A 27,921-nucleotide genomic window follows, 5' to 3' on the forward strand; every position below is an offset into this window, starting at 1 on the left:
AGGAAGGAGAGATACTGTAAGTGCCATGCAGTCGAGAGAACATTTTTAGATTTGCAAAACCCCCTCAGTGAGATACTTCCAGACTTACAATTGAGATCGTAACATGTGGAATCAGGGGAAAACTGGATATAAACTAAATGAGAAAATGGGGGTTTATATAATGGTTATGCAGATTGGCAACTGTGGAAAATAATATTTCTAAGGATCAATTCTACTACTCCATATAATATGCCCATTGCACCATGGAAAGGAATAAATTAAACCTTTATTTATCAAACTAATGCTGCATGTATAGAACAGAATGAATTGTAAACAGGCCTTTATACCTTATAACACTATCCCTGTACAATACAAAATAGAGAATCCATTAACCCTTTAATCGTGAAAACACTACTGCCTTCAAAGATGCAGGATATATTAACCTTTGTGACAGGAAAAGTGCCTGATAACTTAGAAATGAAATTGAGTCAGTTCAAATCTTATGTTTTTATCACGTGTGTTCTAAACTCTTGAAAATTCTTACCTTGAAGGATAAGACCCGAATTTTGAATGGTGAAAATAAACATGGCAAATGGAGCGAGTGGAGACTTGGCAACGATGATCTGCAACAAGACCAGAGTACAGCGGGAGATGAGTTAAAGGCAGCAGAGCCAACATAAAACAAGCAAGAAGCATATGAGGAATGGCTGCCTTGACATTATCATCCCTTTAAGCAATTATGAAAATTGCCCATTTACTGTTCAGATAAGATACATCAATGGAGCTTCAGAAATTCCATCTTTTGGCAGAGCGAAAAAAGAACTTTTAGCTTGGCTGGACAAGATGGGTGAAGGGCCTGTTTCTGTGCTGTAGAACTAAATGGCTCATAATGGAAAAGAAGCACTGAACTCCTCATTGATAATTTAATGCAATCACAACACATGCATACTTTTGTCTTTCACTCCTTCAGACTTCTTTTCAACCAAAGTCGATCAATCTGAAATGAACAACTGCCCTACCAACAACTGCTGCTCACAGAAGAGAACTGACAGCTTCTGGCAGCAAAAGCATTTTCCTGACTTCACAGGTAAAAACTGCTTCAGAGTATTACTCCAAAGGTAAACTCATCTGTCAGCAGGTGATCTTCATTTTTACCTATCATTTCCCTTCAATGTCTTGAATTATTCAAATTACACCTTACCAACCCCTTGACTTTCTATGTTTTAGACCAGGGGTGGAAAACCTTTTTTTTAAAACCCACATTCCACTTAAAGTATTTCCTATGCCATAAGTGCTCTGTGTAAGGGATTGCCTAAGCTAAAAGATAAGGTAAAGAAAAGTTCCATTATTGTTAATACTACATTTAGAATGTAACATACATGAAATTCTTTAACTTTGTCTACTATAAGGAAGGTAGAAGTGGTTTTTAGACAGCAATGTTGGGAAAATCTCAGAAAATTTTAACCTAAATTAATATAATTACTCACCTTGTGGTCATTTACACTGCACACCTTAAGTTCCTGTGTGCGTTAGTCCCAGTGCTTTTACATGGAGCAACATGGCCTGCATAATCAGCTGGATGTCAAATTCATGAGGTGAGTTTTGCGGTGTGATTTAGACTGCAAGCTTCCCCCGAAAAGTAGTAGAGATCTTGCAGGATAAATCGCGGGTGCAGGAATTGACTAAAAATTCCTGGACTTTCCTTTTTAGACTGCCCATGTAACCGCAGATTTTGTTGATTGTGCCATTGCATGCCTGCAGTCTAAAAACCATGAGAGTCACCACTTTGTCTGGCACTCCTCACAGAAATGAGGCCCCAGTGAGGAATGAATGCACAACCCCTGGTTTACAAGACCAATGTTCTAACCTCTAAGCTATCAGAGGTGATATGTGAGTGGGAAGGGAAAGGTAGGGAAGGCTAAGAACTACTGCTCTAGACCCAATTGTTACTGAAATATTTTGCTTGAGAAAAATTGTCATTGGCCCATTTCCTTTGGAGTTATGAAACCGTGCACATAACGAGTCAATTAGGTATGATTAAAACAGTGATTTTCAAACTTTTTCTTTCCACTCACATAGCACTTTAAGCAATCCCTTACCAACCACAGAGCACTTATGGCATAGGGATACTTAAGATAATACTTAAGGTGGAGTATGATTTTTAAAAAAAAGGTTGCCATAGGTGCTTTGTGATTAGTAACGGATTGCTTAAATTGGTATGTGAGTGGAAAGAAAAAGTTTGAAGACCACTGTTTTAATCACAACTCATTGACTCGTTAAGTGTACAGTTTCATAACTCCAAAGGAAATGGGCCAAGGACAATTCTTCTCAAGCAAAATATTTCAGTAAAAATTGAGACGAGAGCAGTGATTCTCAACTTTCCCTTCCCACTCATATACCACCTTAAGTAATCCCTTATTAATCACAGAGCACTTATGGCATAGGGAAAAATAAGGTGGAATGTGAGTTTTTAAGAAATGTTGCCCACCTCTGTTTAGACATTACAATTCTAGTTTGGGCATAAACTCCTCATAACTTTAATTTACATTTCCTTCAACCCTAATCTTTCCTAGGGTGCTGACAGCACTTCAGATACAGTCTAAGCATTGGCTCTGTAAAGCTGTGGTGTGATGTTCCACTTGTCAACAGTTCTGTACGTGCCACAAAATGAATTGGGAATGTTACTTCAGTGCATGTGACAGTTGGACCTTTCATCACCTTTGGCCATAAACTGTCAAGGTTTTCATTGCAGACTGTTTCAAAAGTTAAGGACAAGAGATTGAAAAAGCAAGACAATAAAGAGTACATTTTGCAGTTTCCTCTACATTACACGAGTATACACCTACCAGGTCCAGTGTGGAAATATGTTAATAATTAAATCACAAAAGCCCTCCCTCCACCCCTCAACCTGACCATCCTCCCAATATTATTAATTTACACCATAATGCTGAGATATCTGCACACTTTGTCCTCTTGATCATCTGTGAATTTTAAGGACTCGCCTGTCGACAGCCACGCTTTCAGCTGTTAAAGCCCTGGATCTGTCCTTTCCTCCTTAAACCTCAGCCTCTCCACTTTTTTTTAACCCCTTTACATGATAGATCGAGCACCTCATTCAATGTAACTCCTGACAATAAAAGAAAGTAATGGGGGTGTGTCACATGATGATGTGGAGTTAGTAACGTAATCCCTATTCTCCCTGAAAAGGTTTTAAAAAAGTAAAAAAAAATAGAAAAGTTTAAAAGGACAGTGAAAGAAACCATCGGAAGAGATGGAAAAAAAACAGGATGTCACCGAAGAAGGAAAAACTTGTTACAGCACTGGAGCCGAAAAAAGAAAAAGACAAGGAGAAAGAAATAAAGCCTACCTCAAAGAAGGAGCCTGGAGCTCTTCGTAGGTTGGTCCTCTGCAGTGAATGCCATGGAGTTGGAGAGACCTTGAGTTCTTTCACTCAGGGTCTCCACCAACAATGGCTGCTGCCAACTGAAGAAGAGCATCTACTGCACTGACGTGAGGAGTCGCGCATATGCAGAGAAGAAAGAAAAAACGTAGGCACTTTTAAAAAAATATCCTGAACCTGACTGCTCCGGGGGAGAACCCAGTGAAGAGTTAATAGAGGTAGAAGTTGAATCGGGCACAGAACGAGGATTCAGAGAAGTTGGTAAAGAAACTTTATTATTCGATTCAGAGGTCAAAATATATATATGGATAATCTGCAGTTATCTCTGGAAAAATCATTGCAACAGACTCTTAAAGTCATATCTGATAAAATGACAGAAACCAGAGATGTGACAGGTCAAGTGCAGAATACCGTAAAGCAAATGGATAAGAAATGAGAAGTTATGGCAGAAAGAATAAAAGGAAATGAATTGGAAATACAGCAACTAAAACACCAGGGGAAAAACTTGCAAGCAGAATCAAAAATAATGAAGAATCAGTTTAGTCAGAAGATGGACACTGTGGAAAATTATCTTTGGCTTGGCTTCACGGACGAAGATTTACGGAGGGGTAAATGTCCACGTCAGCTGCAGGCTCGTTTGTGGCTGACAAGTCCAATGCCAGACAGGCAGACACGGTTGCAGCGGTTGCAGGGGAAAATTGGTTGGTTGGGGTTGGGTGTTGGGTTTTTCCTCCTTTGTCTTTTGTCAGTGAGGTGGGCTCTGTGGTCTTCTTCAAAGGAGGTTGCTGCCCGCCGAACTGTGAGGCGCCAAGATGCACGGTTTGAGGCGTTATCAGCCCACTGGCGGTGGTCAATGTGGCAGGCACCAAGAGATTTCTTTAGGCAGTCCTTGTACCTTTTCTTTGGTGCACCTCTGACACGATGGCCAGTGGAGAGCTCGCCATATAACACGATCTTGGGAAGGCGATGGTCCTCCATTCTGGAGACGTGACCTACCCAGCGCAGTTGGATCTTCAACAGCTTGGATTCGATGCTGTCGGCCTCTGCCATCTCGAGTACTTCCATGTTAGGGATGAAGTCGCTCCAATGAATGTTGAGGATGGAGCGGAGACAACGCTGGTGGAAGTGTTCTAGGAGCCGTAGGTGATGCCGGTAGAGGACCCATGATTCGGAGCCGAACAGGAATGTGGGTATGACAACGGCTCTGTGTACGCTTATCTTTGTGAGGTTTTTCAGTTGGTTGTTTTTCCAGATTCTTTTGTGTAGTCTTCCAAAGGCGCTATTTGCCTTGGGGAGTCTGTTGTCTATCTCGTTGTCGATCCTTTCATCCGATGAAATGGTGCAGCCTAGATAGATAAACTGGTTGACCGTTTTGAGTTTTGTGTGCCTGATGGAGATGTGGGGGGGCTGGTAGTCATGGTGGGGAGCTGGCTGATGGAGGACCTGAGTTTTCTTCAGGCTGACTTCCAGGCCAAACGTTTTGGCAGTTTCCGCAAAACAAGACGTCAAGCGCTGAAGAGCTGGCTCTGAAATAACATCAAGATTGTGGGGCTCAGAGAAGGTGATGAAGGTCAGGACATGAAGAAATTTTTACAAAGTTGGATACCATAAATACTGGGAATGGAAGAATTTAAAGGAGACATTGAAATTGAAAGAGCGCATAGAGCTTTAAGACCAAAACCACAAGAAGGTCAAAACATTCGTCCAATATTGGTCAATTTCCTTTGCTATGAGGTGAGAGAGAAAGTCGTGGAACTAGCAGCAAAGCAAGTGAAGGCAAGACAAGCCCTACTGATTTACAATGGAAACAATATCTGGATATAAGTTTTGAACTGCTGAAAAAGAGAAAGGAATTTAATGTAGTTAAAAACATTTTGTGGAAGAAGGGATATGCATTTGTTTTGAGATATTCTGCTGTATTGAAATTTTCTCTTGATGATAAGCATAGATTTTTTTCAGATCCTGATGAAGCAAAAGTTTTTGCTGAATCTTTGCCTGTTAAGTTGGGAAGCAAGGGGTAACCTGTTAATATGGGCAGTAAGGGATGAGGAGGTATACTGTTTGGTTTGATGGTAAAATTGGAAGATTATGTGTTTATTTAAGATCAATAGGCAGTTAAGTAACTGATGACATATGTAAAGGATGGTCAGCATAAGATTCAGGGGGGAGGGTATAAAGGAAATGTGTGCTGGCTGCCACCGAATCATGTGTGCGGGTGTAGGCTGGACAACCACTCCTATAAATAAGGGTGATAAAAAGGGTATTTTTTTTGTGTGCGTTTTTTTTGGGGAATTCTATTGTTTATTGTTTTGTAGACTTTTCTTTTTTCCACACATTTATTCGTATAATAGATCTAATGAAGAATAATGCCTGTTATGTTAAAAATGGATTTGGAGGATGAAGGTTTGATAAGTAGATAATTAATTTGATTGAAAATGGTTGGGAACATTAATTTTGTGAGTTTTAATGTTAACAGGATACAAAATCAAATAAAACATAAAAAGATATTGGTATTTATGAAAAAAAGAATATAGATATAGATTTTTTACAAGAAATGCATTTAGTTTAGATATGGAGAAGGAATTAGATAAATTACAAAGGAATTAGATGGGTAAAGTAGTGGTGGCTTCATTTAATTCAAAGGCTCGAGGAGTTGCAATATTATTACATAAAAATCTACCAGTAAAAATTTTAAATGTAGAAAAGGTCATGGCAGGAGGATATGTTATGGTAAAATGTCAGATATACTCAGAAAATTGGACCTTGTTGAATTTATATGCTCTAAATATAGAAGATAGTAGATTTATGCAGGACATTTTTATGAAATTATCAAATGCCAATAGTAAAATCTTGATGGGAGAAGATTTAAATTTGATGTTAAATTCAAAAATAGACAGATTGGGAAAATATGTAGGAGATAAAGTATCTAAAGAAGTAAAAGAATTAATGATAGATATGGGATTGATAGATAGTTGGAGGAAAATTCATATGACTGAAAGAGATTATTCATTTTATTCTTTTCAACATAAGACATATTCACGAATTGACATGTTTTTATTGACAGCTCAAGTTCAATCTGGAGTAAAACAGGTGGAATATTTGGCATGTTCTATCTCGGACCATTCCCCATTGTTATTGTCAATAGTATCTGAAGAAGATAAAATTAATGGATATAGGTGGAGATTAATAAAGGTATTGATAAAAAGGAAAGATTTTTGTGATTTTGTTTTTTAACAAATTAAGTTAAATTAAGTTTTTCATGGAAAATAATAAAGATTTGGTAAAGAATAAATTTGTTATATGGGATGCTTTAAAGGCATATTTGAGAGGACTAATTATTTAAAGGAAGTAGATTAATGAGAAAAGGAAATTACTGATTTAGAGAAAATATAAATTAGTCCAAACGAGAAAAGGAAGAAATTAATGGAAAGAAAAAAGGTCAAGCTTAATATGATACAAGCATATAAAGTTGAAAGATATTTTGTGAACTAAACAGAGGTATTATGAATTGGGATAAAGAGCTCATAAGGTGTTGGCATGGCAGTTAAAGAAGGAACAGGTATCTAGAACTATAGTAGCAATGAAAGACAAGAATGGTCAGTTAGTTTATGTTGAAGAAAATAAATGAAAATTTTAGAGTTTTATGAGAAGATATATGTCTGAGTTAAAACAAGATGAAATTAAAATAGAGCAATATTTGCAACAAATCCAATTACCAAATTTGTGTGAAGAGGAGAGGGGAGAATTATCTAATTAATTTACAGAAGCTGAGATATATGATGTTCTGAAAACATTGAAAAATAATAAAGCACCAGGAGAAGATGGTTTTCCAGCAGAATTTTTTAAGGAATTTAAGGAATTGTTGGTACCAATCTTTAAAGAGATATTAGAGCAAATAAAAGAAGTAAATGATGCACCAGAATCCTTTAAGATAGCATTGATAATGGTAATACCAAAAAAGGGAAAAGATCTATTACAAACAGCTTCATAGAGACTAATAGCTTTGTTAAATATAAATTATAAAATTGTATCCAAATTGTGGGCTAATCATTTGGTTAAGATACTTATAAAATTGATTAATATGGACCAGACAGGGTTTATTACATAAAGAAAGGCAGCAGATAATATAGTGAGATTTTTACATTTGATAAATGTGGCTCAAAAAAGTTCCAGCGATGGCAATTACTTCAGATGCAGAAAGAGCATTTGATAGATTAGAATGGGACTTTCTATTTAAGGTATTATACAAGTTTTGATTTCCTGAGGCATTCATAAGAGGAATTTAATGAACCAAAGGCTAAAGTAATAGTAAATGGTCAAATGTCGGGTCTGATTAGATTATAAAGGTCTTCTAGGCAGGATTGCCCACTTTCACCATTCTTATTTGTATTGGGAATAGAACCGTTAGCTGAAATAATTCAAAGAGATGAGGAAATTACAGGTTTTAAGATAGGGGTTAGGGTTCATAAATTTAATCTTTTTTGTGGATGATGTGATAGTATATTTGATTAAACCTGAAATTTTATTGAATAGATTAAATTAAAGATTAATAGAATATGGATTAGTTTCAGGATATAAGGTTAATGTGGATAAAAGTGAAATGATCTTCAAATCTTCAAATAGCTTTATTGTCATTGTACAAGTTATACAACAAGATTAAAAAGACAGCAGTTCAAGGTTACCAATGCAGCAACGCAACCACAGGCAGCACCACAGAAGTTAAATAAATAATTTAATTTACAGTGCTGTTTATGTCCTTTATGTGAACAGCCTGGGGGAAAAAACAGTTTCTGAGTCTGTTTGTTCTTGTCTTTATTGACCTGTAGCATCTGCCAGAGCATAGTAGGTCAAACAGATGCAGGGCAGGATGGGTGGGGTCCTTTATTATTGCTTGTGCTCTACTGAGGCAACGAGAGGTGTTGAGATCCTTCATGATGCCGTTGGTTAATGCAGCTTATACACAATGTAAAAAAGTTAGTAACATATAAATGTAAAAATGAAGGGGTTAAATATCTGGGTATAATGGTAATCATTCAATTGAATGGTTTGTATAAATTGAATTATATACCACTTTCAAAAAGATTGGAGGAAGATTTTAAAAAGATAGAAGGAATTACCAATAAAGTTAATAGGCCAGGTGAATTGTGTTAAAATGAATATTTTCCCCAGAATTCAATACTTATTTCAAACATTACAAATTCAGGTACCTGAAATGTTTTTCAGACAATTAAATAAGAATATTGGGAGTTTTTATAGAAAGGAAAGTCAGCAAAGATAAGTATGGAAAAGTTGACATGGAATAAAGATCAAGGGAGCTTGAGATTACCAAATTTTAAAAGTTTTTATAAGGCAGCTCAATTGAGCTTTGTATTAAAGGGAAGAAAAAGTATCTTTGGTAGACATTGAGATGAATAATATAGGTGAAGAAAGTCCAGAGCAAATATTGTATAAATGGAATTAGAAAAATTTTAAAGGTAGAAAACAAATACCAATTTTAAGGCATTTGTTTCGAATATGGAATGGGATACATGTGGAAAGAGGTATAAGGAATTATCAGTTGGCTCAATTGACTATAAAACAGAATCACCTTCTTCCGTTTACAATGAATAATTATTCATTTGACAATTGGTATGAAAAGGGTACAGAGAAAATACGAATATTTTAGAGGTTCATTGCTTATGACATTTGATCAATTAAAGGAGAAATATGGGATATTACATAATACATTATTTACATATTATCAATTATGATCATATTTGATGGAAAAATAGGAATGAACTTGAGGCTTCTGAAATATAGTCAATTTTAATACGTTATAACAGATACCATTATTATTTTTAAATTTATAACTACTATGTATAATAAATTACAAGAAATTTAGGAAAAGAAAGATTTGTACAAAACTAAATTGAAATGGCAACAGGAATTAAGCATATAACTTCAAGAAGAAATATGGATGAAATTATGTAGAGATAGTGGAACTAATACAATTAATGCTAGATATCAAATAGTTCAATATAAATTTTTACACCAAATGTATTATACACCATATAAATTGAATAAATTTAATTTGAATTTTTCTGCTCAATGTTTTAGATGTAAAAAAGAGGTTGATAATTTTTTTGCATTCAGTATGGTCGTGTGAAAAGGTAAAAGATTTTTGGAGAGAAATATGTGTTATTTTAGAGAAGATATTAAAAGTGAAGATTAAATTAGATCCAAGAATCTTTTTGTTGGGTAATAAATATGATGAAGATACTAAGCTGGAATTCAAAAAATATAATAAAAAGATTGTGAGTCTACCAACAGCAATAGTGAGAAAGTGTGTAACTAAAACATTGAAAAATAATGTTAAAATATAAGAATGGTTTAATGAAATAAAATATTGTCTCCCATGAGAAAAAAATTACTTATGAGAGGTGATTATGATAAATTTTGTCAAATATGGGAGCCTTATATGAGATTTATGAATATAGCCTAATCCAGACCTTCTAATCCAATCCCCCCCTTGAAAATATGGTACTTTCATCAAGAAATATTATGGTTATGATGAGTGTATTTTTTCTTTTATTTTTTCTATCACCAGTAGTTAGGGATGGTGGGAGGTGGAGGGAGTGAAAATTGAAAATTATTTAGTATCTATTTTGTAATGCATTTAATTTGAAATGTATGTAGATATTAATAAATAAAATTTTCAAAAAATTAAAATAAAAGAAAGTCATCTGCTCCACTGGGAGCAGCTCATGTCCTGCTACCATGTCCAATTGGTAGAATCTCATCCCAGGGTGTTAAGCTTTCTTAAGTTATTTCTCATGGAGGGAGGTTTTCTACCCCATCAGAGGATTCCCACTTGTAGCACCCCTTTCCCTACCAGTTATTTACCTGAAACCTACATTGTCACAAACTCATCAGCTTCCACCACTACCCCTTACTTACCACTGGCCTGATTCTCCAACCTAGACACTAGGAGTAAGATAGACTTGGTAATTAATCAAGAGTATGGGATGTGGGAAGAAACCAAGCAGCTCATGGGTAAGGGAACCCATGGTGTCATAGGGAGAACACATGCAGACATTCAATGGGGGAGGGGAGCTGGGATCACGGTCAAGAGCACTGCAACCTATTATAACTTTTTAAGTTGGCTGACTATCCAAAAGAAAGACACCTTTACCCAGGATTGTTAAATGAGCATGGCAAAATAATAACAACACATTAAAATAAACAAGAGCAAACTGGAAAGCTGCTCTTTACTGGTACTGATGAGTCTGGGTATGAATGATCAAGTTAGACTCAATTAAGACCCCATCATTTCATGTGTTGAAGTAACATTTTTTTAAAAATTAAACAAACTTTATTAACATAGTGTGACAGAGTATTTAGTGGTTGTTTGGGAGGAATGGTTAGAGCAGCTCGCACACACACATTTTAAAACACAGAATATTTGCAGGACTTTTGCAAAGTGCTTTTTGCAAGAGGCAACAAAGTATCGACAGCAGCTTGCCTGGGAGAGCATGTGATCTTTGCAGGCAGAGGAGAAGAGTTTTGCTTTGAAAGGAGGGTGTGAAACAGAGAGAGAGGAAACAGAAATCAATTCCAGAAGGACAAGCTGGCAAACTTTGGAAGGCTGCCTGGTCAAAGGAGGAGATTGGCGGTCTGAAAGGTGACCTGAAAGAAAGAGGATCATCTGGAGAACCCTGAAGGGGGCAAGTTTCACAGCAAGACTGATTGAGAAGGAATCAGTTGGGGAAGGAATCTCTCTCTCTGAAAACCAACAAGAACCTTCCTGAGTGATAACCATTTGCATGTTAAGTACCAAAGGCTGGTGAACTTTGTTAATGCTAATTTCTGTGCACAGTACAAGAATTGCCTGTAACCAGTGAGATTGGACTCTGATCCAAAGAACTCTTCTAATCTTAAATATACATTACACACACCTGCACTTAGTATTAGAGGGGGGATTAGGTTGGTTAGGTAGGTTAAGTAATAAGTTAAAGTTTATTTCTCTTTCCTTGTTCAATTATAATTAAAAACGACTTTTGTTTAAGTAACCCTGTGTTGTGATGCATATCTATTACTGCTGGTTTTTGGGGTCCTCTGGACTCCATAACAATAGATCATAACAAATATAGAAAGGGAATAAGTGCCCCAAACTACTGCCAAGTATTCAACTCTGGGAAAATAAACTGTAGAATTTCAAAGGTCCCAGCCTGCACTATTCTTGATACTGGAGAGTTAAAATTTTCATGATGTCCGGATATTTGATAGTTGATAAGAATGGAAAGACTTTTTTCTGGAACCACTGAACTGGAGCTATTAGACAGCAGCAATAGCATGACAACTGTTAACACAGGCTCGAGGTTCTGGAAGCATCAAGAATGTCAAAATCAGCTTCTGACCTCGGCTTGTAAATCTTAGCAATAACCAAGAGCATGCTATGGGAGATAAGTTAAAGCCATAGGATCAGCCCCTTCGTTCCTCTGAGTCCATATTGAGCATCAATCATCCACACACCCTAACTTACTTTAATCCCATTTTATTTTCCTCGCATTCCCATCAACTCCCATCCACCCCTCCACCTCCTCCCACCCCCAGATTCTACCACTCCAAAGTGCCTGTTTCTATGCAGTACAAATCTAATACTCTTGTGCTGGTCGAGAAAAGCATTAAGGCCAGGAATGGATCAGGGGGCCCATCAACAGTCAGATGTGGGCCAGGACACCCAAACTGCTGTCTGTTGGTTTTTTAGCTGGCAGAAAGGGCCACAACATAGGCTGCTTGGCAAAGGGTGTCAACTTTACAAAATTCCTTGAGTTCAGCAATCACTATACCGGCTTCATTGATATATATCACTGCATGGTTTGGTAGCTGTGAAGCAACGGACTCGATACCAATACAGAGGATCAACAAAGGGGTCAGAGCCTGACAGTGTACCTGGGAGGGTACTGAAAATCTGCACCAACCAACTAGCCAGAGTGTTCACAGACATTTTCTTTGTTCATTCTCATTGCTGCAGTCAGAGGTTTTCCCCTGCCTCAAAAGAGCATCAACCATCCTGGAACCCAAGAAGAGTAGTGTGAGCTACCTCAATGACTACTGCCCAGTAGCATTAACTTATACTATGATGAAAAGCTTTGAGAGGCTGGTCATGGCCAGAATTATCACGTAACTAAGCAAAGATCTGACCGACTACAATTGGCCTATCATCACAATCGCTCCACAGCAGATGCAATATCTTTAACTCTCCACTAAGATCTGGATCACCTAGAAAACAGCAACTCATACATACGGCTGCTCTTCATAGACTACAGCTTGGCCTTCAATACCATTATTTCCTCAGTGCTGGTCAAGAAGCTATAAACTCTAGGCCTCTATACCCCACTCTGCAACTGGATCCTTGACTTTCTCATCGGAAGACCACAGTCAGTACGAATTGGAAACAACATCTCCTCTCTGATCATTAACACAGGCCCACCATAAGGATTCATGCTTAGCCCACTTCTCTATTCATTATACACCCATGACTGTGTGGCCAGGCACAATTACAGTGCTATCTACAAGTTTGCCAATGACACCACAGTTGTCGGCAGATCACAAACGACAATAAGGAAACGTACAGGAGGGAGATAGATCAGCTTGTTGAATGGTGTAATGACAACAACCTTGCACTCAATGTTAGCAAAACCAAGGAGATGATAGTGGGCTTCACAAGGAAGTCAGAGGAACATGACCCAGTCCTCATCAAGGATTCAGCAGTGGAGAGGGTCAAGAACTCAAATTCTTGAGTGCCAACATCTCCAAGGGTCTGTCCTGGAGCCTCCATGTTAATGCAATCACAAAGAAGGCTCGCCAGTGGCTATACTTTTTGATGTGTCTGAGGAGATTTGGTATGTCACCAGAAACTCTCGAAAACCTATAAGTGAACCATGGAGATCATTCTGGCTGATTGCATCATTGCCTGGCATGGAGGCACCAACTCTCAGGACAAGAATAAACTCCAGACATCACAGACACTAGACCACTCCATCAAGGACATCTACATAAGGCGGTGTCTTAAAAAAGCAGCCTCTATCCTCAAAGAGCCTCTACGACCCAGGCCATGCCCTCTTCACTCTGCTACCATTGCGGAAAAAAGATACAGGAGCCTAAAGGCAAGCACTCAATGCCTCAAGGACAGCTTCTTCCCTGTTGCCATCAGATTCCTGAATGTTCAATGATCCAAAGACACTGCCTTACATTTTGTCCACTATTATTTTTTTTAATATATACTATTGTTGTAAGGTGGTTATAATATGAGTGTTTACACTGTGATGCTGCCGCAAAACACCAAATTTTATGACTTGTTCATGACAATAAATTCTTATTCTGATTCTGAAATGACCGAGAAGAACACTGGGATTTTGTTTTCCTGTACTGAAGACATTCATTCGCAGCATTGCTTAAAAAGGACTCAAAAAATTATTGAGGACCCTACCATTCAACACACGGTATCTTTGATCCATTACCATCATGGAGGTACAGGAACATCAAATCGGGATCTCCAGGCTGGGAAATAGCTTCTTCCCGAAGGCTGTGAGATTGATGAACAGTACCCTACAACCAAGTAAGTCATTAAAAAAAAAATACATATATATATATATATATATATATATGTTTATTTAAAATTATATCTTTCCTATATATATGTGATTTTTTAGGTGCTATGTATTATGTGTGCATCATGGCCATTGTCTGTATGTGTACAATCAAGTGATAATGAACTTGATCAGCAGATACAATCAGACCCTATCAGTCTACTCTACAGAAAAGCAGGTTTTTCTTGTCAAACTGTGCACTTACCTTGCATATGTAGTTTGATAGATACCGTATATATTCGTATAATTGTCAAATTTTTGGGGGAATAAAAGAGGAGGGGTTGACTTTTACACGGGTCTAACTTTTGACTTCTTAAGTACTTGCGTCGTTGAAGACATTGGGAGCTCAGATGGATGGGACCAGATGGTAAGTTCATGGTCAGAGCTTTGGTAATTTAGATGGGCGGGCGGCCTAGATGAGGATCTGCAGTCGGGAGTTCAGTTGCTGGATGCTGGATCGAGGATGCACGGTCTGGAGTTCAGTTGGGCTGGCGTCAGGGCTAGGACCCACGGTCAGATGGTCGGGCACTGGTGTGAGGATCCGCAGTTGAGAATTCAGATGGGCAGGCGCCAGGGGCTTGAGAATCTGCAGTCGGGAGTTTGGATGGCAGATACTGGTGCGAGGATCTGCGATTGGGGGGTTGGATTGATGGGCAGCAGAGCGAGAATCCGTGGTCAGGAGCTTGGATGTGTGGGCGCTGGTATGCAGATCCGCGGTCAGGAGCTTGGATGGGCAGGTGGCCGAGGCCAAAATTAGGAGGGTTGACTTTTACATGGGTTAAGCAAAAAACACCCAAGGCTAAAAAATGGGGTGGGGGGGAATTCACTGTTACACAGTATCGACAATTAACGAGTATATACGGTAATTGTTTTCATGAAGAGTAATTCAATGGCAATGAATATGTAAGCCTTTTCACAGCTACATGAAGCACCAAATGAGATTTAGCCACTTTGTTTGGAACCTGATTCATATTTATCTATTGCACTCTTGATAAAGTGCTATCAGTTAATCAGAGTACCTCATAATTGCTCCATGAGCAGGTGGGTAAAGAGATTATGACACGAGCATGGACATTTAACCTATGCTATGTCACACATCAGGCATTTTCTTTATCAGGACTTCTAACATAACGGCCCCCAACTTTCTCACTGGCAATCCCCAAACACCCTAGAATGAGCCAGAGTCATGCCATATTAATAACTTTTATATTTCCTTCCCACACAAGAACAGGCCATTCTGTTGATTGAGTCAGCAGGCATCAATTGTACAAGAAGAGTGTGGTAACCAGAGGAGTCACGCGATGGAGTAGTGGCCGGACGGTGAACTCCAGCCCTCTCCAGAAAAGTCGGGAAAAACAAGAGAAAACACAAAGGCACAGAAATAAAAGTTACAGAAAAGTGAGTATAAAGGTGGAAAGAAGATGGCGACAAAAAAAGAAAAGTCGAAAGCAACGGTAAGAAGAGAGGAAGAGAAGACAAAGGAGGAAAAAGGTGAAGGCCTTACCTGTCCGAAGAGGCCCGCTGCGGAGAGAGAAACCCGCTCCCTCAGGTCGGTAAATAATGGACTACAAAAATGGCTCGCAGAGCCGAGCAAAAGTGCGCAACCGCGCATGCGCGAAACTTCGCGCATGCGCGATGCGAATGAAAAAAAACACACCGACGGGAGGGGGGACCAGCTGGGGAGTCGATCTCCACAGCCGGCAACGACAGCTGCAGAACACCTGCAGCAAGAAGAGACCACAGAAGACAATAGAAACAAGATAGAAGAGGAGGAAAGGGCAACAAAGAAACAACAGATGGTCAACCCAGAGGAAGAAGAAGAGGAAGAGTATGGTGAAATAGAAGAAGAAAAGATAGGCAAGGTAAAGGATATACTTGCTCTTATTAAAGGATACATGGAGTCATTTAAAGAATGGCAAACACAGGAATTTAAGGATTTAAGAAAAAGAATAAACAACACAGAAGAGAAAATAATTAAAATGGAGATGACCTTAACAGAAATGGGAAAAAAAATGGACAAGATGGAAGAGCGGGCAGTAGCAGCAGAAATGGAGGTAGAAGACTTAAAAAAGAAATTGGAGAAATCTAATAAAAAAACTAAAGAGACACAAGAACTACTAGCTCAAAAAATAGATACAATGGAAAACCATAACAGAAGAAATAACATAAAGATAGTGGGCCTTAAGGAAGATGAAGAAGGCAAGAATATGAGGGAGTTTATAAAAGAGTGGATCCCTAAGACCCTAGGATGTCCAGAACTACAGCATGAAATGGAAATAGAAAGGGCACATAGAGTATTGGCCTCTAAACCACAACCACAACAAAAACCAAGATCTATTGTAGTAAAATTCCTAAGATATACTACAAGAGAAAAGGTACTGGAGAAGACAATGGAAAAAGTAAGAGAGGGCAACAAACCACTGGAGTATAAAGGGCAAAAAATCTTCATTTATCCAGATATAAGTTTTGAACTCCTAAAGAAGAGAAAAGAGTTCAATACAGCAAAGGCGATTTTATGGAAGAAAGGGTATAAATTTATACTAAAGCATCCAGCGGTATTGAAAATATTTATTCCAGGACAACAAAACAGACTATTCTCGGATCCAGAAGAAGCACGAAAATTTGCAGAACAATTACAAAAATAGACTGAGGGAGGAAGACGGGTAATGAGAGTTAAAATGATCACGACTGATATGTATGTGGGTAAAGACAAAAATAGACTGAGGGATGAAGACGGGTAATGAGAGTAAAAATGATCACGATAGATATGTATGCAGGTAAAGAGGTATAAGAGTGAATAGAGACAATGAGCATACATGAATGTATCTGTACTTAGAGGAAAATATAGATAGTATAGACAAGAATTAATAAGGGAAGGTAATGGAATAGAGAGAATAAGGAGGGAATTAAAAGAGGGACCTTTGTGACATATGAAAAGTGAAATCTTTTCTGGGGGAGGCGGGGTGGGGGGAAATAGCGGTCACTGCAAAATCAGTTGACGCTTGCGAGTGGATTCGCAAATCCAAATGGAGAGGGGAGATGTGGTTGTCCGACAAGGGATAAAGGACAACTCAGGAGGTGAAGGGGAGATTGGGGATAAATAAGATAGAAATAGGAGAATAAGGAAAATGTTAGATGTTGTAGGAATGTTGTCTTATAAAGAGTTGAAAATAAGAAAACAGAAATGGAAAAGGAGGAAAGGTAATGATGGAAAAACGGAAAGAGAAGATAAACAAAATATAAAAGGGCTACGCTGAACTATATGTCTTTAAATATTAATGGAATACATAACCAAATTAAAAGGAAGAAACTACCAAATTTAAATGAATAAATGTATTCCATTAGAAAAAATAACATATTGGTTAAGAAATAATATTGAAATATTCGAACAAGTATAGGAGCCTTACATTAAATACAATAGCGAAAACCTACCGGGGACAAACATTACCTAAGTTGATGGAAGGAGAAGGAAAGAAAAGAATGGACTCAGTAGAATTTCTGGTGTAATTTTGTTGAATGACAACATTGTCTGACTGGCTTAATGCAACCTAGATTGTATACCTAAAATGGATGAGAGGGGGGGGTGGGGGGGTGGTTTGGGAGGAAAGGGGGGGGGGAGAAAAAGTCACTGTATATATGTGAAAAGAAATAGCCAATGTGATTTATGGTGTGAAAAATAAAAAAATTTTTAAAAAAAGAAAAAAAAAAAAAAAAAAGAGTGTGGTAACCTGTCTAAATGATTATCAATGTGTGGCACTCATATCAAGTGTTTTGAAAGGCTAATGTTGAAACATATCAGGTACTGTCTGAGCGGTGACATGGATCCATTCCAATTCGCCTATCGTATCAATGGCTCTACACAAATCCCTGGAACATTTGGACAGCAAAAATGCCATCATCAGGATGCTCTCTCCCTCGACAACAATTCAGGATTTAACATCATCGTCCCCTCAAAATTGATAAGCTAACTTCAACTGAGACTCAACACCCCAGTGTGTAACTGGATCCTGGATTTCTTCACCTCCAGACCACAATCAGTGAACATTGATATGAACATCTCTTCCAAACCTCCATTAGCACTGGAAGACAACAGGGCTGCGTTCTTAATCCCCCTGCTCTACTTGCTATACACTACGACTACGTTACGACAACAGGATAATTTACAAATTTGCTGACGATACCAGAGTAGTGGGTTGTATGAAGAAAGGGGATGAGTCAGCATACAGGAAGGAGATTGAAAACTTGGCTGAATGGTACAGCAACAATAAACTTGCACTCAATGTTAGCAAAACCAAGGAGCTGATTGTTGACTTCAGGAAGGGAAAGCCAGAGGTTTACAATCCAGTGCTCATTGTGGGATCAGAGGTGGAGGGGGTGAACACATTTAGGTTCTTGGGAGTCACTCTCGCAGAGGATATTTCCTGGACCCAACACACCAATGGCATCATGAAGAAAGCACAGCAGCACTCTAATTCCTCAGGAATTTCCAGTGGTTTGATACGATATCGGAAACCCTGGCAAATTTCTACAGATGTGTGGTGGAAAGTATGCATCATGGACTGGTATGTGGGCACCAATACTCCTGAGCATAAAACCCTCCAAAAGATAGTGGACAGCCTGGGATATCGGAGACAAAAGCCTCCCCACTATCGAGAACATCTACAGAGAACATTACTGTCGGAAAGCAGCAGCAATCATCAAGGATCAACATCAGCCAGCATCCACCCTGTTCTTGCTGTAACCATCAGGAAAGAGGTATAGGTACCACAAGACTCGCACCACCAGGTACAAGAGCAGCTGCTACCCCTCCAACATCAGACTCCTCAACACAAACTCAATCAGGGACTAATTTAAGGACACTTACTTTTGCACTTTATTGATTTTTTTTCTCTCTCTATTACACAGTCAGTTTGTTTACATTTCTTTATTTGCATACATGTGTATGCAATAAATGGTAATTCTGCCACACCAACAAGAAAAAGAATCTCAGGGTTGTATCTGATGTCATGTATGTACTCTGACAATAAATCTGAAATCTATTCTAAATTAAAATCCAACAGTAAGCTCCTTGGTCCTTGAGTGCAAATTTGTTGTTCCAGCCCCTCGCAAGCACATTCTCCATCTCCATCCTGTATTCTGACTCAACAATGTATTTCAGAATCAACTACCTTAATTTATATTGTTCAGATAAATTAATACATATAGAAACATTAAATCCTATTTCAGATGATTTTTACAAAAACACTATGTAATATTGACAAAACCCACATTTAACTAAAAAAATATAGAAAATGCTGAGCAGATGCGTAATGCCTTTAAGCACCAGTGATCAGATTTGGGTTCGAATCCCATGCTATCTCTAAGGAGATGGTACGTTCTCCTGTGTCTGTGTGGGTTTTCCCCAGGGGGGACTCCAGTTTCCTCCTAATGTTCGAAACGTACTGGGGTGTAGGTTAATTGGTTGTAAATTGGGCACCACAGTCTCGTGGGCTGAAATGGCCTGTTACTATGCTCTATGTCTAAATTTAAATTTAACATTTCTTTCTTTTTAAAATATTTTTATTGATTTTATACATAAAAATGGAAATCAGTACATAGTTCATATGGAATGGAAACACAAGTAAAATTTAACATTTAAATTTAAATGTAAACATTTAAATCAGGCTACATCTGTGGGAAGAGAACTGGAGTTAACATTTCAGGTTGAAGACCCAACACCAGATCTGAATGGGGAACAAAATAAGAGTGTTAAGCCTCCAAAAGAATGATTGCTGGGGGGATGGGGAGTGGAAGAGATGTCTTTAGTTGAGTAAACCCTTTCTTTCTCTTTCCACAGATGCCTCTTGTCCTATTGTATTTGTCCATTATTGTCTGTTTTTATTTAACAAATGTAGACCTGCTACAGCAACAAACACCTCAGGTCCTTCCTGAACAATGTTCTGGGATCCTCAATGTCCATCTGAGCAAGAAGTTGGGGATAACCCCTGAGAGCAAGGGGAGAAACTGGGAGGCATGTACAATATTCTTAGCATGACCAAGGCAGATGAATATAAAAATGAGAAGCCGCACTCGCTGTGGGGAATGACATCAGAGGGGATGATTGCTTTAGTATTTCACTTGGAAAGAGGCATCTGTGACACTGCACCACTCCTGCGATACAGCACTGAAGTGTCATCCTGGATTATGTCAACTTCTTTTCTGAATCCCTTATCCAAGATCATTCGGCACTGAAATATTTCCATCAGATAACAACGTCTGCAGACATACATCGTGTGGTCCATTACGGCTAGCTTTTAGTTTCAATGATAAAGTGCAGAACTACAGACAAGTCTGTGCAGAGATGTTATGCTTGGATTGGTATTACATGTGCTTGGAGTGGATAAACTCTGGGAAGCAGGAATGCTACATTTAGCTGAGGAATGTCTTTATCAGGACTATTCATTTCTGGTATGTTGCAAAGTTATTTGAAGCAACCAGTCAGTGAAACATCCAAGGAAGGACCTGGATCCATAGTAAATCATGCTTTGCAGCTATTGAAGTCTTTCTGATGTTGTTGCAAAGCAGGAAACAGCAGCAAATTTCCATACAACAAATACAGAGAAACAGCAAAGTCTAACCACCAGATTGTTGAAAGGCAAATTCAGAAAGGCAATGATATCAGGGAATTACATGAGGAATTTCTGGCTCAAGCCCGCTCAACATGGAATAGGGCCAATTTGGAACTTTGAGACCCTTTATTGGAGGCCAATTGCTCGTGAACCACCTCTCACCCCTCTGACGGCCTGTGGGCTGCCTCCTCAGGTCCCACATTGGCCTTGTCAGATACCTCAGAATCCACAGAATTGAACCAGAAACAGGCCATTTTCAATTCTAAAAGTGCCCAAGAATAAAGAGGAAAAATGGACTAATGGCCAGTTAGTAAGGAGCTACCACTTGCTGGAAAAGAGAAGTGGAATGACTTCAGGAATGTTCAAATGGTGGTTCATGAATATCAGGGGAAGGAAAAGAACTGGGTTGACAGTTGAACTATGTAAATGTCATCAAGCCAACACTCCTCAGGCCAGAAGCACTCGAGACTCACCTATTTATTCCTACAAATTTTCATATCAACCCAATTTCCATTTTTTCTCCTTTGTGTGATTATTGAGATCAGGGGTATCTAAATACTTGAGCTCGTCAGCTCTATTTTCAGGTAGAGTAGAAGACTGTGGCCCAAAACTCCTTGCCTACCCTTGCATGCTTGGGCTGAATATGAGCTGAGATCATTTTCACAAGGTTCATGAGAACACTGCACCATCTTATCTGGAGGGTTGAGGCCCACTTCACCATGAGTTAAACCCCACGACTTGAGAACCACATCCTTCAGCTCATTGGCTTGTGTAGCTTTTCATCGTTGATGATCACCTTATCCTCTTTGTTGCTTAGAACTCATCTACCCAACAACCATGGCACCACTACCTCCTGCCACTTCTCTCCAACACCTCTACCTCATGCAATGGCTGGAGACTGATGGGATTGAAGGGCCACACTGCGTTCAGGCTCGGCAGAATATTGAAAATCCTTCACCAGGTCAATCCAATGGGGTCAAAAGCCACAGCTGAGACAATTCTGATCAGAATATTTTAATCTGGTTTATCTCAGATTTTTCAGATTTCATCTTATTCTTGCAGAGTCCATTTCCAATACTCTCTATGAGTTTTGGTTGCATTCTCTGTTAGTTCTATGGTTAGCACCTTATAATCACTGCCCAGAAGTATGGTCTCCCTTATAAATGGAAACACCACTTATTCCATAATCTAAAGCAGTAGTTTTCAAACTGCCCCCCACACTCACATTCCACCTTAAGGAATCCCTATGCCATTAGTGCTCTGTGATTAGTAAGGGATTCCTTAAGGTGGTATGTGAGTGGAAAGAAAAAGTTTGAAAACCACTGTTTTAATCGTACATCATTGACTCATTATGTGCACATTTTCATAACTCCAAAGGAAATGGGCCAATGACAATTCTTCTCAAGCAAAATATTTCAGTTACAAATGGGTCTAGAGCAGTGATTCTCAACCTTCCCACTCGCATACCACCTTAAGCAATCCCTTACTAATCACAGAGCACTGATGGCCTAGGGATTACTTGCAGTAGAATGTGAGAAAACCACTGCGATCATCCCTCAGTCTTCTCTTCTGTAGAGAAAACAATTTGATCTTGTTCAGCCTTTTTGTTTAAAAAAATAAGTTAAATATTAAATAAAATATGTTAACCTGTCTGGTGATGGGCCTGTTGCACCAGTTGGAAAGCACTTCTCTGAACATAATGTATTGATTAAACAATGTACTTTTGTACAACCATGGCATGGCATAACACAGAAAAAGTAACATTGATCCACAATGGAGAAATAAAACTTAAACAGAGAATAGTTTTCGGGAGAGGAAGGACAGGTGGAATATCTCGAATGGGCGAGACTAAATGAGGTAATTGGCAGTTGGAGGCACATTATGCTTCTGTTTGTGTAACAGCAGTGGAACCTGCCTAGCAGGCCTGTCAATACTATTGGAGAACAAAGATCTGAGCATGAGACGCACTCTTTGCTCCTTTCAAATAGCGCCTTTGATCTAGTACATTTACTTCCTACGGCAAACAGTAGCTTCTTAAAGTCCCATCTGAAAAAAACCTCACCTCTGACATCATCACACCCACTCAGCACTGCATTGGATGCTTAGCTGAGATTGTGGTCACATCTTTGGAACTCATGACCTTCTGATTGCCACAAAACAACCCTGAGGTGACACCAGACATGGCTAAAGCGTTGTTAGATAAATATTAGCACGAAAATATCAGATGATGGCAGAATGAGCCAACTCTCCTCATTCAATTCAGTTCACATGTGATTTAGAAGATCAGGAAGAATTGAAACAATATATTTAAATAATGCCTTCCATACCCATAGGACACCGCCGCAAAGTGTTTTATGGCATAGTTGTTGTCATACTGTGGAACGTGTGGCAGCCAATTGGTGCCCAGCAAGGGCTAACAAATGGCAATTCATTAATAACCAGATGATGTGTTCCAGGGACTCTAGTGAGGATAAACAGTGGCCAGACCTCCCTACTTCATCTTCAGAATAGTCCACCCAAAAAGGAAGGCAGAGTGCCTTCGGTTCTGAAATGGAGTCTCAGCCTTCAATGTACTCAAGTCTTAGAAATGGAAGTAGGATCAACACAATTCAGGAAAGAATACAACATATCTAAAGCTTGCACAAAGGAATAGTGTCACAGAACAGTACAGGATGGAAACAGGGCCTTCGGCCCATTGAGCTGATTGGGTTGGATGGCTAAAAAGGTGTATGGCCGGGGGACTGAGTTCAAGAGCCACAGGTAATATTGCAACTCAAACAACTTGGGTTAACCACACTTTCAATTCTTCATTATCATAAGGGCCGACGTGGCCTGTTTCCGTGCTGTAAACGGTTATATAGTTAGATGGTTATAAAGATATAAATGCTTCAGTCGGGGTGCAGAGAAGATTTACCAGAGCGCAGTCTGGAATGGAGGGTACATCTTATGAGCAAGCTAGAGATTTTCTCTTTGGAGTGACAGATAAAAGGTGACTTAATAGATCTGTATAAGACTGAGGGCAGCCAGCACCTTTTCCCCAAGGGTGGCGAAGGCTAATGCCATTTAAGGTAAGTGGAAACAAGTTTAGGGGAGATGCCAGAGAGTTTTTTTTTACAGAGAGTGATAGGTGTCTGGAATGCATTGCCAGGGGTGGTGGTGGAGGCTCGTATAATGGGAGCATTTAAAGATCTTAGATAAGCAATGGATAGAAAAAAAATAGGGTGGCTATAGGCTGAGGGTTAGACTGATGTGTAAAAGTTCAAGGCTAGAGAAACTCAGCAGGTCAAACAGTGTCCTTTATGTAGCAAAGATAAAGATATATAACCAATATTTTGGGCTTGAGCCCTTCATCAAGGTATGGAAAAATGTTGGCATGCATCCAAACAAAACGGTGGGGGAGGAGCACGGTCCCAAAGGTAGAATGTAATAGGTGGATAAGGGAGGGAAGGCACAGTAGCAAGCAGGGGGAGGAGGGATGGCTCAGTGAATAGAGAGGGAATGGGTGGAGAGCCAAGGGAAAGAAGACAAGGGAAAAGGGAAGAGAGGGAGCATGGAGAGGAGGTAACCAGAAACTGGAGGTTTATGTTAATGCCATCTGGTAGGAGAGTGCCCTGATGGAAAATCAACTGTTGTTCCTCCAATTTACAGGTGGTCTGTGTTGGATAGTACATAAGGCCATGGACAAGCATGTGAGTGTGGGAGTGGGATGCATGAATTGAAATGGGTGGCCACTGAGAGATCCCTGTCACTGATACAGACAGTCTGCATCCAGTCTCTCTTTTGTAGAGATGCGCTACAAAGGGAGCACCAAATGCAGTAGAACACTCCCATGGATACACGAGTGAAGTGTAGCTTCACTTGAAAGGCCTGCCTGGGGCCTTGAATGGTGGTGAGGGAGAAGGTGTGGGCGCAAATGCAGCCTCAGGGGAAGTGCTGGGACGATTGGTGGGGAGGGATGAGTGATTGAGGGAGTCAGAGAGGGAGTGGTCCCTACGGAAGGCAGTGTGTCTGGCAGTGGAATCAGGTAATAAATGCCAGAGATTCCAAAGGATAATGTGTTGGATGAGGAGGCTGGTGGGATGGTAAGTGAGGACAAGGGGAATCCTGTGTTTATTGCGTCTGGAGATAGAGGGGTCAAGGCAGATGAGCGGGAAATAGAGGAGATGCAGCTGAGGGCTGAGTTATGATGGTGGAGGGGAAGCCATGTTTGTGGAAGAAGGCAGACATTTTTGAAGATCTGGATTGGAAGTCTTCATCTTGGGAACAGATGCAACGGAGATAGAGAAATTGCGAGAAGGGAATAGAATCTTTTCAGGGGACTGGGTGTGAGGAAGTATAGTCGAGGTAGTTGTAGGAGTTAATGGGTTTGTAAAATATGTTGGTGGAAAGCTTTTCTCCCGAAATGGAGACAAAGCAATCCAGAAAAGGGAGAGTGTTGTTGGAGGTGGACCAAGTGAGTTTGAGATTGGGGTGCAAATTGGCAGCAAAGTGAATGAAATTGAAGAGCTTCAGGCATGAGGCATCCCTGATGTAGTTGTCAATACAGCAGAGGAAGGTTTGAGGGGCCTTGCCTATGTAGGCTTGCAACACAAAGTCCACAAACAGGCCGGCATAGCTGAGACCCATGTGGGTACACATGGCTACTCCTTTGATTTGAAGGAAGTGAGATGAGTCAAAGGAGAAGTTATTAAGAATGAGAACAAGTTCTGCCAGGTGGAGGAAGGTGGTGGTAAAGGGTGACTGGTTAGGTCTCTTGTCAAGAAAGAAACATAGTGCGTTGAGACCTTCAGTATGGGGGATGAGATGTAAAGGGACCGAACATCAGTAGTTAAAATGAGGTGATCCAGTTCAGGAAATTGGATGCCATTGAAGAGATGGGGGGTATGTGAAATATCGCAGATGTAGGTGGGGAGGCATTGGACCAGGGGAGAAAAGAGAGTCAAGGCAGGGACCCACATTCCTGGGCTTGAGCACGGGCGTACGATGGTGCGGGGGGTCACACACGTGGTCACCTTCCTGGGGTTCCTCTTGGCCTAACAGATATTTGCGCAACATTCTTACAACATTCTGAACACACGGAATCCTTCGCGGTGCATCTGGCGCGGGGGTGTTTGGCCTGTCCACAGAAGTAGCATCCCTGGTTGCATGTGATCCGTGGTAGTCAGTACCGGGGACAGCTGCGCTCCGCAGGCCTGGTCTTCCGACAAGGCGCCACTTTTGTTTGGGAGGTCGTCCGCTCCCAGGTGGGCATGTTTAAGAGATTTCACTACATCGAGGGTACTGGCAAGGTCCTTCTTCCCCAACTCCAGCAGTCACTGCCTCACTTACTTTGATCTCACTCCTGCCAAGACTGTATCCTGGACTTGCTCTTCTTCTCTCACCCAGACTGAGACCGTTTCATAGTGGCACTTTCTCGTCAATGTCCATAGTTCCAGAACATAGTCATCCAGCGATTCACCTGGTCGTTGCCGACGGTGAGTCAGTGTCTCACCAGCACATTGTTCTGGGGCCTCATGTAGTGGGCCTTCAGGCCTTCGATGGCCGTCTCCTACATCGCGCAGTCCCTGATGGCTGTGTATCCCTTGGGACCGAATCGGCAGAGGAGGGCTGATCTCTGGAGGTTGTCGGAGTGGAAGACTTCTTGGGTGGCTGTTATGTAAGACTGGAAGCACTCCAACCAGTAGGCGAATTCTTCTGGGGCCTCTGGGGACAGAGGGTTGACCTGGAGCATGCCTGGCTTCAATAGGGCATCTATCCCATTTCCAAAAGTAAGCTAATAAAATTGTAATGTAATCGATAATACTCAGAGACTTGTGTGGAGCATAGACATACTTTTATTAGCTTACAAATTAACAGCTGGTATCTTCAATGGTCTTCAGGTAAATTATTGGAGGCAAGGTGGGAAAACAGGGTTTATATTTGTAACAATGAGGGCGGAGCCAAGAGGAGAGGTCGGTCATCTAATCTACTCATAGACAGTGAATTCCAGTTCACCGCAGGGAGGAAACCAAGGTGGTCTCATGGAGAATGTGCAAGTTCCACACAGCACCCGAGGTCAGGATTGAACCCGGATCTCTGGTGTTGTGAGCCAGGAGCTCTAGAAACTGCACCATTGTGCTGACAGTAGGCCAGATCTTCTCCTCTTCCTGTTCTAAAATTACCACAATAGTATAACAGTCATTCTAAGATCAGGAGATAAGTTTGTATTGTTCTGGGATATATGGCCTTTAAGAAAGGAAAGAGAACATTCAGTCAGAGGCTTGTCCTACCTGATGAATATGCTGCTGTGTGTTACAAAATAAGTGGATAAATAGGAACTCACCCTGATTGAGAACCAACTAGCACATTTTTACAGCTTGTTGCAATTGTAACTTTAGCTCACTGGAGCTCTGCACACTGGCCCTGCTTATCTCCTGCTGTGGTCGAGGCCTTCAACCTTCTGTGGCAAGCCGCACTTCAACGAAAAGGCTTTGTTTCCTTTGTCTCAACCCTGGCTTGCAACCCCTCTGAATCTCACCTGTCTGCTGTCGAAGTCCATATACTGCATAATGAGCCTGGTGTTGACGCTGTGACTCCACGTGTTGCCCAATGCTGCAGTCGCATAGCCTGTTTCCCCATCAGGGCTTATCCCACGTCCTGCAAGCAAGAGCAGACAGCAAGTTAGCCTAAGGAGAGAAAGCCAACTTTATTAACTGTGGACATTTTCAGTTCTACCATTTACTGTGAGTGGAGAATTGAAGAATAAGGCATCTTCCAAACGGTGTGAGGGACGCAATGTTTCCATCAAGTACTCTCTAGGTCAGGGTGATACAGAGTAAAAACAAAGGAAATAACTTTTCTTTCAAACGTCAAGGCATCCTAGAGCTGAATGACCAATGAGGAATTTGTGAAGCATTTTCTCAGTTCTATTCCAATAAATACAGCAGCCAATCTAAGCACTTCCAAGTTGCCACAATGACAATGACTTGTCAGGATACATGGGATATTAAAAAAAAATAAATGATCTTCATTGATCTACATTCAATCTTCATTGAATTGATACAAAGGATCTTTTATTTCAGCCAGGATTGGTGGGGGTGGGGGGGGGGGGAGGGGGAGGGAGGGAGGGAGGGAGAGAGAGAGAGAGAGAGAGGGCCCTTTCAAGCAAGTAAAATGCCCAACTGTAAAGGCAGAGGTTCTCTGCCCTTACGTCTAGAGACTTACCTTTCTGAATGCACCATGGCCGGCTCCGAGCCACCGAATGCAACCCTTCTTGGGGAAGGATAATCGGCAGAGTGTAGCGCTCCGTCACTGGCTTGAATGT

General features: G+C 40.3%; 1 protein-coding gene across 9 annotated transcripts in view; it reads right to left on the minus strand.

The window, feature by feature from the left end:
- Window positions 1-27,921, minus strand: part of rad51b (RAD51 paralog B) — a 644,462-nt gene that overhangs the window by 195,930 nt on the left and 420,611 nt on the right. For all 9 annotated transcript variants that reach the window (XR_011351432.1, XM_069917186.1, XM_069917182.1 and 6 more), the window contains exons 9-10: window positions 27,136-27,254; window positions 524-602 (exon numbers count right to left, since the gene is read on the minus strand). Coding sequence is in view for 8 of the 9 variants with exons in the window: in XM_069917186.1 (XP_069773287.1) it covers window positions 524-602; window positions 27,136-27,254 (198 nt within the window). In the remaining variant the exon portion in view is untranslated. The remainder of the gene's footprint in view (window positions 1-523; window positions 603-27,135; window positions 27,255-27,921) is intronic.

Source organism: Narcine bancroftii, chromosome 2, assembly GCF_036971445.1.
Source record: "Narcine bancroftii isolate sNarBan1 chromosome 2, sNarBan1.hap1, whole genome shotgun sequence".
In the NCBI taxonomy this organism is placed as follows: Eukaryota; Metazoa; Chordata; class Chondrichthyes; order Torpediniformes; family Narcinidae; genus Narcine; species Narcine bancroftii.